This window comes from Bremia lactucae, linkage group LG9, assembly GCF_004359215.1.
Source record: "Bremia lactucae strain SF5 linkage group LG9, whole genome shotgun sequence".
Lineage (NCBI taxonomy): Eukaryota > Oomycota > Peronosporomycetes > Peronosporales > Peronosporaceae > Bremia > Bremia lactucae.
This window is the reverse complement of record NC_090618.1, coordinates 2,301,706-2,313,974: the sequence shown is the minus strand read 5'-3', so window position 1 is coordinate 2,313,974 and position 12,269 is coordinate 2,301,706. Positions and strand designations below refer to the sequence as shown.

The following is a 12,269-nucleotide window of genomic DNA, read 5'->3' as shown; positions in this document are numbered from 1 at the left end:
GTTGTCTTCAGGACCTGTGGCTCTCCGTATTACTACAAAAAAACGACACCCTTTTTTCCGACTGATAGATTGGCGGACTAAACTTCTGCATATAAAGAACCGCTCTAAGAACCTTGAACGAACAAACCATTACAGCACTTTGAATCAGTTTCTATTAAAGAAGACAGACCTTTGAACGAGGTGTCCGAGGCCGTCAAAAGACGAAATTGCGGAGGCATCCTCAGTTGAGGTGCTCCGGCAAGTCTTAAAATCTGCCGAGAAGACAGTAAATATCTCCCAGAGATGTCGTAAGACCTATTCCTTGCCGAATTTAAGAAAGGAAAGATCCACGAAATAGTCACACCAATTCCAAAAGAGATCTTGGTGGACTGTTGCTCGTCGTCCACAATGGACTAAAGCGTCCTAGAAACGGACAAAAATAAACAGTTCGCTGCTCAAGGCTGGGACCCCTTGAGAAACAGTGCGTTCTTTGAGGTTCTGAAGAAACTTCGCGATGTGCTCTTAGAAGAAGTGCCGAGCCGCCTACCAGCAGATAGGGGCATCAGGCTCGAAAAATAGACCTCGAACTCGGCCGTTGCCGAAAGAACAAGTCGAGTATATAGATGAACAAGCGAGTCAAGGCGGGATATGTGCGTGAAAGCCAATCACCTCATTGCAGCCCGACCTTTTGTGTGCGTAAATCTACCGGCGGATGGTGCGTGATTCATGCTTACAATAAGCTTAACATGGCGACCATACCGGCTCAAACGCTAATCCCGCGAAAAGATGTTTTGTTAAACTACATAAGAAAGCCAACAGTCTTTTCCGCGTTGGATCTAAAGGATGGCACCTATCAGTACTCATGAAAGAGGCCGATGTAGCCAAAACAGCTGTATGCACCCCGAGCGGTATGTTTTATGAGTGGAATGTGTGCCCCAGGTTCGAAAAACGCACCAGTGACATTCAATCGAGTGATGGCTCACGTGATGCGTCAGCACCGTGCCTACGCGCCCCATAACTTCGACAAAGTTTCAGTGCATAGTAGGGCCGAGCACGGGCTGATCGCAATAGAGTCACATGAGCTTCATTAAGGCTGTAACGTGGCACTACGACTTCTTCTCCTTCAGTACAAGTCCACTTCGCACTGCTTCAGTTGCGAGTGGTGCCTTACGTTATTTTACGTACACTAGTACGTGCAGAGGAAGACTTCTCTTTAAGGTAACTAGCTTAAAGAGGGTAAAATGAAAGCTGTGTTAATATAATTAAGTATCTCTTCTTTCCATCTGTTAACTCTAACTTAATCATAAATTAATACTAAACATGCAATTGAGTTTTATCTTATCTTATCTGTCTCTCTCTTTTGTTTAATCTCTACAGTTGATTAGTCTGCGGAATAAATAGATATAATGGTCTATACCTATTTATGGATAAGAATTCTGAACATTACTAAACAAAGTAATATCCTCCAAATATTATGTACCTTTTTAGTAATAAATTAATTATTAACCTTTAAGTGTTAATTTCATGTAACGATACACCTTGTTACAAAGGCGCTGTGTTACAGACTTTGAAGGATGCCCAATTGTACAACAACTTGTAAACCTGCGTCATAGGGGTCCCTAAGATATCTGTGCTGGGCTGCATCGTAGGTACGCGTGGCTTACAAGCAGACCCAGGCAAGGTAAACACGTTAAAGGAATGGCCATCCCACGACACGTGAAGGATTTGCGTCAATCCCTAGGGCTTTCTAATGACTTGAATTTGTATAGCAAGAATTATGCGGAGCTATTTAACCCTTATCTAACCTTTCTAACAAGGGCGCAGAATAAATTTGCTCAAAGAAGTAGATTTCTTCACATCAGTAAAACAATCTCTTGTTGGGGAACCGGTCTTGGCATTTCAAGACGCGGATAAGCCCTTTACCGTTGTCTGCGGTGCAAGTAATTCCAATCGGCAGCGCGCTCATGCAGAAGAATGACGACGGCATTGGCTGTGTCAAATCTTATCAGTCCCGACTTTAAGAAGCCGATGCATTAAATTACCTCGTGAATGACAATAGCTACTTTTATTTAAAGAATGTTCTTGTCAAGTTTCCAGTGCACCTATTAGGCACCAAGCCATTTGTAATTAATATGGGTTACAGATCTTTGCGGACCGCAATAAACTCACCACACCTTACGCCTAGAAAGGCAAGATGGCTCACATTCTTCTCCGAACTTAATTTTAAAGTTGAATACAAGCCGGGTAAGTCGAATGTCTTGGCTGACGCTTTATCGCGCAGACCAGACTTCGAGACGATACACCAGGAAAGTGTGTCTAGAGCGAAAGCTTAATTTTAGCCATCAACGTTGTCCGCCATGAAGGCATACCACGTGACGAGCTCATTGGCCTCCGAGATAAAAGAGAGCTATAGTCTGGACGACCATTGTCGCCTGCTGTTGGATCACTTTGGTGGACGAAAGGTTTCCCTTCAATTGCACCTGAAAGCTAAGCTAAATCGCTTTAGCTACAGCGATGGCATGTTATGATATCAGTTGTCACCTTGTGATCCCTTGAGAATTTATGTGCCTCATGATGAGCCATCTAGCGGGCATCTGGGCCGTAAAACGACATTCTTACGAGTGTCAGAGGAATTCAGGTGGCCACATCTATTTAAATGGGTGGTCAACTATATTCACTCTTGCTTACAGTGTCAGCGCATTAAGCCTGCACCGTCCAGCAGTGCGCCACTGAAGCCGCTATCGATTCCAACCAATTATTGGAAGTCAGCAAGCCTGGGCTTCATGTTGGTAGGCCGCCCGACCACAAGGGTTGGACGAGGCTCGTCTTCTTTGTAGACAGACTGAGCAAATTGTTGTATTTTAAGCACCATGTAAATCATCGATTACAGGCAAAGAGGCAGCTCTCTTGTTCCTGGATCATGTATACCGACTACACGGGATCACCGAATCCGTAGCAGTGGACCGCGATCCACATTTAAGCTTGGCAACAAGTGTTTGAGCTGCTAGGTAGCAAGCTTCACATATCGACCACAGATCGTTCCTAAAACGATGGCCAATCAGTACGTGCCAATCGAGTCGTGGCTGATGTATTACGCACGATAACAACTCCTAAAGAATGTAGCAAACAATTGGCCTTGTGGAGTTCGATATTAATAACAGTGTCCACGCCAGTACGGGTGTTACACGTTTTATATTAACGGACTGCGCCATCATCGGACGCCAGTCTCGTTTGTACGCAGCCCGAGGTTTAGTGGGGACGGCCCCTCACTATGCTTGGTGTGAAAGAGGGACGTAGTTTTGTCAATATGACGATGACCCGCGAGGGTATCATCTCAACGATAGAAACTTGCCCTAGTGACCCTGCAAATTTAGCTGTGGTCAATAAAATTACGCCTTATGACCGACCTCTTGGCGGTATCATAGGCGAGTTTGATGCTAAAAGCGTGAGAGAGGCTCAACGCTTTGTGGATGAGCGATTAGCCATCACACGTAAAGTCCGTGACGCAATGGCAAGCGCACAGGACAAGCAAAAAGAATATGCGGACCGAAATGGTCGCAAAAACAATGAACGCTTTAGAGTGGGTGAAAAAGTACTATTAAGTACTGCTACCCTACCTAAAAATGCAATTTCTGTACTACCTGGAGGTACTACGAAGTTGTTGCCGCGTTTCATTGGGCCCTTTACGGTGGTTGAAGAGGTTGGAGACCTAAATTTTAGGCTCACCCTTCCTTCGTATATGAAGACGCACCCCGTATTTTACGTGGGTCGTCTGAAACGGTATGTAGACCCAAATGAGGTCACATATCCCCATCTGGCTAAGGAGACCGATGGTGACGCCGACTGTGAGTCGAGCGTCGTTTGGGTGAGGGGGGCGGTAAAAGTAAAAAATTTCAGCCTAATGACTCCTCCCACCACGATAAGTACTCGGAGAGCGTGGAATACTAGGCGCGTAATGCAGGTCCCTCAGCATCAATTTCTCCAGAATTTTAAGTTGAAGTTTCAGGCGTTTATAACTCTGACGATACTTCGCCCGAACATCCTGAAGATCCGAGTCAGTCGCAAGATTTAACCCTCAAAATCCGAGTCAGTCGCAAAACTTGACCCCTCAAAATCCGAAATACGTCGTTCGGTAGCGCCAAACGCTTGCGACTAAACGGGCAAAGGTAAGGCAGCCGCGATTAGTTGGACGAATTCGCCATTCCTATCGGGCGCCGCCTACACTAATGGTTGCAGGTGGGAACCAACGCTTCCTTGTTGGAAGTTTTTTTGCCCACCGCACCGTGAGGCAAAATTATCGATTCCTCGTCCAGTGAAGAGGATACACGAAGAGTTTTGACTCTTGGGAACCGACCGATATCCTATGTATAGACGTACTTGGCTTGATGACGGCCTATGAAAAGGAGCACCAGCTGAGGCCTCTTTGCTAGTCTCAAATGGACTGGTACAGAACCGCCCATGATTTCTTTAACACGCAAGCGGGCGAAACTAATTCGCTGCGACCGCTGTTTCATCGCATCGGAATGCGGATGAATACGGCGCAGAATTCTGCCTCGTAATGGTCGGGCGTTTCATTTGAATAAACACGACCGGGATCGGGAAAATTCCTCCAAGCGATTTTGCTGACCCTTCCATGATTTAAAGACGCCATAGTAATTATGTGTGTCTAGAAGAGCGCGCTCTAGAAGCGACGCTCTTGGCCCGTTAAAACGAGGCCATTTAGGTGGAGGAGGCATAAGTGATATGCCACCCGTTCCAATGCCACCATCAAAACGACTGGCTTGTGACACCAACTGAGCACGTTCACGTATCGTCGGCGGAGCCTTTGGCTCAGAATCCTCTATGTCAGAACCATTTTGGATAATGGTCTGAGCGATAGACGTTGTAGTTTTACCCAGCAGAGAAGCGGCTGCACCTCTATGGGTAGCGCTATCAATAATGATCGCTGCGCTATCTAGCGCAGAAGACGAGACAGCATAAGTTAATGTTGCTGTCTCCATACTGTGAACAACGAGAGAAGTTTAATTGGGCAATATTGCGCAATTATTCTTCCTCATTAGCTCGATGTCCGCATCTCTTCTATGAGGTGACGGCATCGGTGTCGACTCATTGTCGCCAACAATGAGCGACGGGTCGACATCCTCACTGTGAAAGCGGGATGGAACATTCAGCCCATTTAACGCGACAGCAGCAGTAGCTGTCTGCGTTTTAACTGGAACTGGGCGGCGGCGGCGTATCAACGCGGCACGTGTGCTTCGTGCGTGGCTGAGTGGGTGTCTTTGCGGACGACCTACCAGCATTTCCCTTTTTAGATGGCGTATTCGGCTCCGTGTAAGACACAGGTAGCAAGAGTGAGAGAACTAAGCAAGCAGCTCGCTGGTTCTCTGTTCTCTTTGACGAATTTCAAAATGTAAATTCGTTCTTAAAAAGGGTTTGGTGTAACGGTCTAAAGTTCCCCTTATAATACATAGTCCCCGTTAAGTACACTTTGTGTACTTAAGGGGATGGCTTATTACTTAAATAAAGTAATTAGACCCACCACTTGGGTTTGATTCATATTGTGACCCACCCTTGTGTATGTGATGCACATAGGTGCATTCACATTAGGAAGGATGACGGCTAGCGTCACCCGTTACGCGTAGTATCTAGAAAGATACGCTCGCAATACATATTAGTGTTTATCTACAGAGATGACATTCGAGGATTGGCTTGAAAAATATATGTATATTTAATGCGATTAAACATAAATCAGTCTGAAAACTATTTTTATTGATAAGCGTGCACGAGAAGCCATGTTGCCGCTCTCGTGACGACACTTAACTAAAGTACTTGGTGTGTTGGATGTGGTCGCTAAGGCCCCCACCACCACAACCTCACTGCAAGTTAGGGTAGTCGGTGAAACCGCTTCCTCGCTGTGCTAGGGTGTGTGCTTAAGTAGTGCGTGTCAGCACTAAGACGTGCCCGCACTAAGACGTGCCCGCACTAAGACGTGCCCGCACTAAGACGTGCCCGCCTTCATAAGTGGTACCCAAATATCACCTGTATATGGGTAGTAAATGGACAACTTAAGAAGCCGGATACTAGCACAAAAGTGGAATTCAACCTTTAGTGACAAAGTGTGGGATGAAGTACCTGCGCAGATTGAAGAGAGCATTTCAATATCTAGCTAGAAGTTTGAGCTTGAAAACTGTTTGGCGATGATCGTCAAGCGATCTTAAGAAACTCACCATAGCATTTACGACAATGCGTGAAGTTATCAGAAGCGGCAAAGTAGGGCCGGAAAATATAGAATTATTAGAATCGCTAGGGTCAAAAGCTCTTTCGTACACATGTCCTGTCAATGCTTCACTGATGCGTGGCATAACAGTCAAGTCACTGAAAAGGTCGTATTGAGACCAGAAGTTGTTAAAGGCGAGCAAAATAGCAATTCTGCAATGTTCGCATATGTTCTGTCGGATGAACGCCATTGGTAATTGCCAGCCGCCGATCATACATTTGAAGATAACAAATGATGTCTTCTACTCACTTCTCAAGAATCACGAGAATAATGTATCGGCAGCAGCTATTGAAATGGGCCCAGACCGTGGAATTTGACATTCAGATCGATCACATGCCCTAAAAGAGCCCCTCACATTACTGTTAAAATCCATTGTTATTCCTCTGATAGATAAAAATAATTATGCAACCCGATTTAGGTCATGTTTGGAGACTGAACTTATTTACATGCAATCGCTCTCAATTAGTTTCTATTTGCAATCAAGAACATAGTTTTGACCTAGTTTCTCGAATGTTTTTTGTCGAATTTTTAGCGCTTCATATCGAGAAAGGTAAATTATTATTGTTTTCAGCAAAAAAAAATGGCGACGGAAAAAATATCAGAGCTTGAATGGGAGCAGCGTCACACGCAGGCGCTGCGGGAAACAGCAGAATCTCTTCAAGCTGGAAGAGCTACAGCGCAATTGCTGAGCATGCAGGCTGAGCAGCTTGGTCGAAGTGAGCGTATAGTGGATGAGACTCACGCAACCGTGGCCTTAGCCAGCCGCGTGCTTCGCGGAATGACATGGTCGGGCTGGATATATAACAAGGTTTTAGCAGCGCCTCAGCTCTCAACGTGTAAAGAATTAGATGAAGTATAGTGCATTTAAGGGAACTGAAAAATTCGAATTTCTAATCAGATTCACGTATATCTGCGGATAGATTGCAATGGGATTTATATGCCCCGAGTGTAAAATCAAGTTTCTCTCCGCTGATCAACTCGAAGCACACTATACGAAAACTCATTCAAGCTTTGCAAGTATCAAGCGTGAATCGGATCGATTAGTTGCTCAGCAGTCAAGATCTAGCCAAGAAACGCAGCAGAGTACAACCCATACACGAGACATCCATGCCACATTTCTTAGCGACTTAGCGCCACAACTAGCCGAGTTAAAAGACCAATCATTGGCTTTAAGCGATGCATTGGATCTACATCATATGGGGCTGGATCGGCTGGATACAAAAGTTGGGCAAGTTCACCACGACATGAAACAAGTGGAACGTCAGGCTCACAAAATCATGGGGCGTACAATTCCTGCCGTTTTTCGATTTCGTTGTGCCATTCAAGAAGCCAAGATGGACAAGTTTCTTTGTACTAAAAATGGCGATGCAGTATTGAGGTATGTCAAACTTTTGTTTCAATTAGTGCTATAAATGGTTCATTCGAGTGACGTGACGAAGATGGCTTCAAGTGCTGATGTTGTTGTAGATGGCTGCACTTTTCGTGCGTACACATTGGGCGATGATAGTGACGTGTGGGGCTTTCAATGTGAGAAAACAAGTCGCTTCGTAGGGATCAACCGATACGGAAACTTAAAAGTACAAGGTGTCGAGTTTCATTCGTACGAGCAATTTCTCGTCGAGGCCAAGTCAACGACAACCATTTTTTGCTTGTCCAGCTACTTTGGACTTGGTGGGTGGATTGCGATGAAAGATCTTGGGACGACGAGCAAGCTTACGATAATTCGAGGCACACCCGAGAATAAAGCTTTTGCGGCTCAGTTTCGAATTGTGCCAGTGTGAATGAGCTAGCGAAAGAACGCAATTTAATAGATTATTCATGTATTGTTTGACATTCTACCAAGTGATATAATGGGATTAGCCTCGTCTTGTTTTCTGACGTTATTGCCATTTTCAGTGTGCTGGTTTGACCGAGCTAGCATCAATTGCTACATGACTGGTCTCCCTTTGCGCTTTTTTTGGAGTTAGTTTGTATAACATTGACGAATTCGTTTGGTCTCAAAGCCACAGCACTTGTAGCCTACTAGTCAACGATCATGCAATCTTCAACTATTTTTTTCCTAAGCATTTCCTTGATTTTTCCCGGAAGCATCAATCGTGGCCGACTATGCGTTCCTTGATATCAACTTGTTGCTGCATGCCATCAACGCTGGTGTTAGGGACAGAGTGTATTGAACTATCGATGTCTCTGTTTTGCTTTCAAGTTCTGTTTAGAACGTAAAGATATCTTGCCTCTGCTGAAAAAGTTGAAATTTCATTAACATCTCATCGCCACTACTAGTAAGTGGTATACTGTCCACAACTGACGTGAATTCGCTGTTATTGCCACTTTACAAGTTCGGACGGTCCTTTTCGCCAACACGCTCGCTCACCAAGATAATTTGCTTTCTAGATTTCCCATTCCCGCGGCACTTGGTCCTTGTACTGGTGCAAACGATCCCGCTGTCGCGCCTATTTCTTGGCACGCTGCTTTGTCTTCTACTCATGTGGTTTAAATACGTCCAAGAGGCCTTGAATCGTATATATTTTTTTAAGTTGCTCACTCAGCTTGAGATGCCAATCAGCAAAAACTTAATTTGCTGATTCAGCCCCACTATTTAGAATTCTTCTTTGTCTCAGCACCCATGTGCATTTTCATGTCGTTGTTTTTAAATTCGTATCCGAAAATCCTAGGGTGTCTTTCTCCTGCATCAGCTTACACTTATTATCAATGCTTCATTGTTCAGTTTTGCCTATTTCTTTAGCTTCTTTAGATTTGCTGTATCAAGACAGCGCGTCTGAAAGCCTGAAGCGCAGCGCACGTATCTATGCTTGTCGTCTTGCCCAAAAAATAACATTTACGTAATACTTTATAATCAACGCTTTACATTAATAGATTACTGCCTCCAACGAAGATGACGATGTCTTATCAAGATTTTTACCCGCAAATCCCTACTTTTTGCCTCGACGTCGTGACGCTTAAAGCTGCACGTCAATTTTGTATTTTATTAGAAAAAGAACCTCATTCTTTTGCTGCATCTCCATCTCACGAACGAATGACTTTCTCATCCGCAGGAGGGTAAACGAATTGCATTCGGCTATTTAATGCTTTACAAAACAAACGAGGGCTCCATTTTACAAGATGACATTGGTTGCTACTTCTATAGCATAAATCGAATTATGTTCAAAAATTGGTCGAAAGAGTTGACATTTTTTTAGTATGAGTGATAATGACGCCGTGAAAATTTACGAAGTGAACGCCACGATAACTTTAAAAAATAGACAAATGCCTATACAAGCCCGTTCATGATTTGTCGTGAAAAGTGCAATTCATCCATTGCAGTGATCAAGCGACTTAGTTAAAATGATGCACAATTTAGGCATTGGAGGTAGCGTGTCTTCGGGACGTACATGTCGTCAATACGTGTTGAGACTTAAATGTTAATCTATCCACTTTCAAGAACGTGACGATCAAAGACTCCATCGGCGTACGTTATACGAACATAGTATCAACAACGCAAATTGATCTGCTAGGAACGGCTAGACCAATACACTCTTGAACTTGCGATTACACAAACGCGCATCTCAATTTGCCCAAAGAGCCCTTTCATACTATCATTTTACCCGCATTGGTAGGATAAACATACTGTGTTTTGGGCAGCAAATTAATCCATAACTTCGAGTTCAAGGCTCTATGGATTTTATGCGCAGAAAGATGCACCACTTGAATCCGACAAAGTCAGCAGTCGAGTCAGAATGAAGATTTGACTATCAAGACTTTAAAATTTTTGGGCCATTGAACATGGCACGAACGGCGACGACCATGCGATCGAGACAGCTAGTACAAGCGAACGTTCACTTCAGCTAGTACAAGCGAACTTTCACTTCTCAATCCGATGACAAAAGGCGGTCGATGGGCGAGAAGTGTGGTGCAAATCATAAGCTACGTTTCATGCAGACACGCAATGATTTTTTTAATGTTTGCTATATCGAATGAATGAAACAATGATACCGAATCAAAGAGAAAAAAATGCTACCAAGGGAATTTATTGATAAAATTGCTTCGTTTAAATGCACTCATAATTTTAATTGCGGATAGTCACTATTTAGAATTTGAGCTATCAGTTTAGTTCCTCTTAGTCTCGTGATTTCCGTGGAGCCAAGTGGCATTCGATACACTGGCTCTCTTTCTAAAGTCAATTTCTTATAATGTCTCCATTCAATTGAAATTACAGGAGATTTTTTTTAATGTAAAATGTTATTTACCATTTTATTATTTTTAATTTGGAAGTTAAATTTATTTTTCCTTAGGTTTTGAATTTTACACTATGTTCAAATCGTGTCTCCGCATGCAATGCAAACAACTCAATGGTGCTAATTAACGCAACATCAAATCTAGCGAGTGTTTTGATTTTTTTTAAGATAAAAAAATATTGAGTTTTAGATTCTGCATTGATATCGTACGCTACAAGAGCATACTTTGTAATTGACCAAGCTTAATGCATAAAAATAAAATGATTTAATTGTACATGCGTGTTAAAATGACAAATATGCTGAAGAAGAACATATCACTTTTGAATAGGATTCGGTATGTTAATGTGCGCGAGAGTGTGTGGCTATCATAGAAGCGATAATTAAAATATTAAAGCGTTATCAACGCGATAATCACATGTAGCAATGATATATGCATACCATAATCCTACAATTAGTGCGATTATCATCTCATGCTCTCTGCACACAGTGCTCGCACAAATGGAGGCAACTGTGGACAGTTGCCTCCATTTTTCAATTGGGGCAGCGTCAGGGGAATATCGAATGACGGCACAAATACATGAAGGCACGGTGCTCTGGTGCATAAGTGTCGTATACATAGTTTTGCTTTATAATGATTAGTTTTGGTCTTTAAGAAAAATGTCAAGAAGCATCACTCGGAACAATGAAAGTTCTGGATAAAACGAGCCAAAAAATATGCCCTTTCAAGCAACATCTAATTAGTTTGGCTGCTTGCAATAATTTTGCCAACTGCCAGTGTGCGTCAAATGCAATTTTTTAGCTTATTGTTGAGCTTCCTCTACATTTTTTTTTGCATTTCATTGGGAGAAGTGTGAAGAAATCAACTGATTCTGGTGTTCTATCGTCCGCAAAGCCAAATCAAACAAGTTGTTTCTTCGTTTTTCTTATCCTTTATACAGCTGAGCTCGATCAATTCTTTATAATGCCTCTCTCCCATCAAGATATAAAAAAAGGATTCAGCCATTACAATGTCCTGTAACGTGTCAAATACAAACTCATTGATAGTTCTTTGCGATTTTACCCGCATATGCTTTTTTGAGGGTCTTTCCGCTCGGCACGTGTATCTTTCGCCTTAATCTCTTATAAACATGACTAAGCTCACAAGCATTAGGTAAGACCGTATCGACCGTTGGCAATTATTGTCATATATATATATATCAAAATTACTCGTAGGTCGTCTCAATGTTGCTTGAACGTCAGGGGAGAGACGCGACGAACTTTCGACGAATCACAAGATTGCATCACGGGGTAGGGTCGTTTGCCTCCTGAAACCGCATACTTCTCTCGACGTTTGCTCGTCGGTGTACAATACACTCGCTCTTCCCCCTCTTACGTCCAGGAATGTTCGCTGCGTCCCCACAGGACGCTGCGTCCTCTTCCGAGTCCATGACGAATGAGGAGTTACTGGCCCATCAACTCGATTTGCACCATCAAATTCAGCAACAAATGCAAATGCAAATGGAAATGAGTCTGCACCTCGGGCCACGCCCGTCGCTGACGTCGTCGCTTAGCAAAGTCGAGCCAGACCTTGGCGACAATGTCTTTGACATGCTCGACGACTTGATTATGATTCCATCGGGCGCAGTGGCATCCGAACGTACGTCGCTTTCGAGGAATGCACGGGCAGAGACGATGGACAGTGACGCGCCTACCGTCGGGCAAAGCAGCATTAGTAGCAATCGCGATAGTCTCGCGGACATTCTCGAGAGTCTTGACTTGGACGATGAAATTAATGATGATAC

At 43.6% G+C, this 12,269-nt stretch overlaps 2 protein-coding genes across 2 annotated transcripts; both read left to right on the top strand.

Moving 5' to 3' along the window:
• Positions 1-6,819: 6,819 nt before the first annotated feature.
• Positions 6,820-8,037, top strand: CCR75_006381 (uncharacterized protein; the record flags this gene model as incomplete). Its single annotated transcript, XM_067964451.1, has 3 exons — positions 6,820-7,109; positions 7,177-7,634; positions 7,683-8,037. Exons 1-3 carry the CDS (start codon positions 6,837-6,839, stop codon positions 8,035-8,037), a joined length of 1,086 nt encoding a protein of 361 aa, XP_067819461.1. The 5' UTR covers positions 6,820-6,836.
• Positions 8,038-11,868: 3,831 nt separating this feature from the next.
• On the top strand, positions 11,869-12,242 carry CCR75_006380 (uncharacterized protein; the record flags this gene model as incomplete). Its single annotated transcript, XM_067964450.1, has 2 exons — positions 11,869-12,180; positions 12,216-12,242. 2 exons carry the CDS (start codon positions 11,869-11,871, stop codon positions 12,240-12,242), a joined length of 339 nt encoding a protein of 112 aa, XP_067819460.1.
• Between the last annotated feature and the right edge of the window lie 27 nt (positions 12,243-12,269).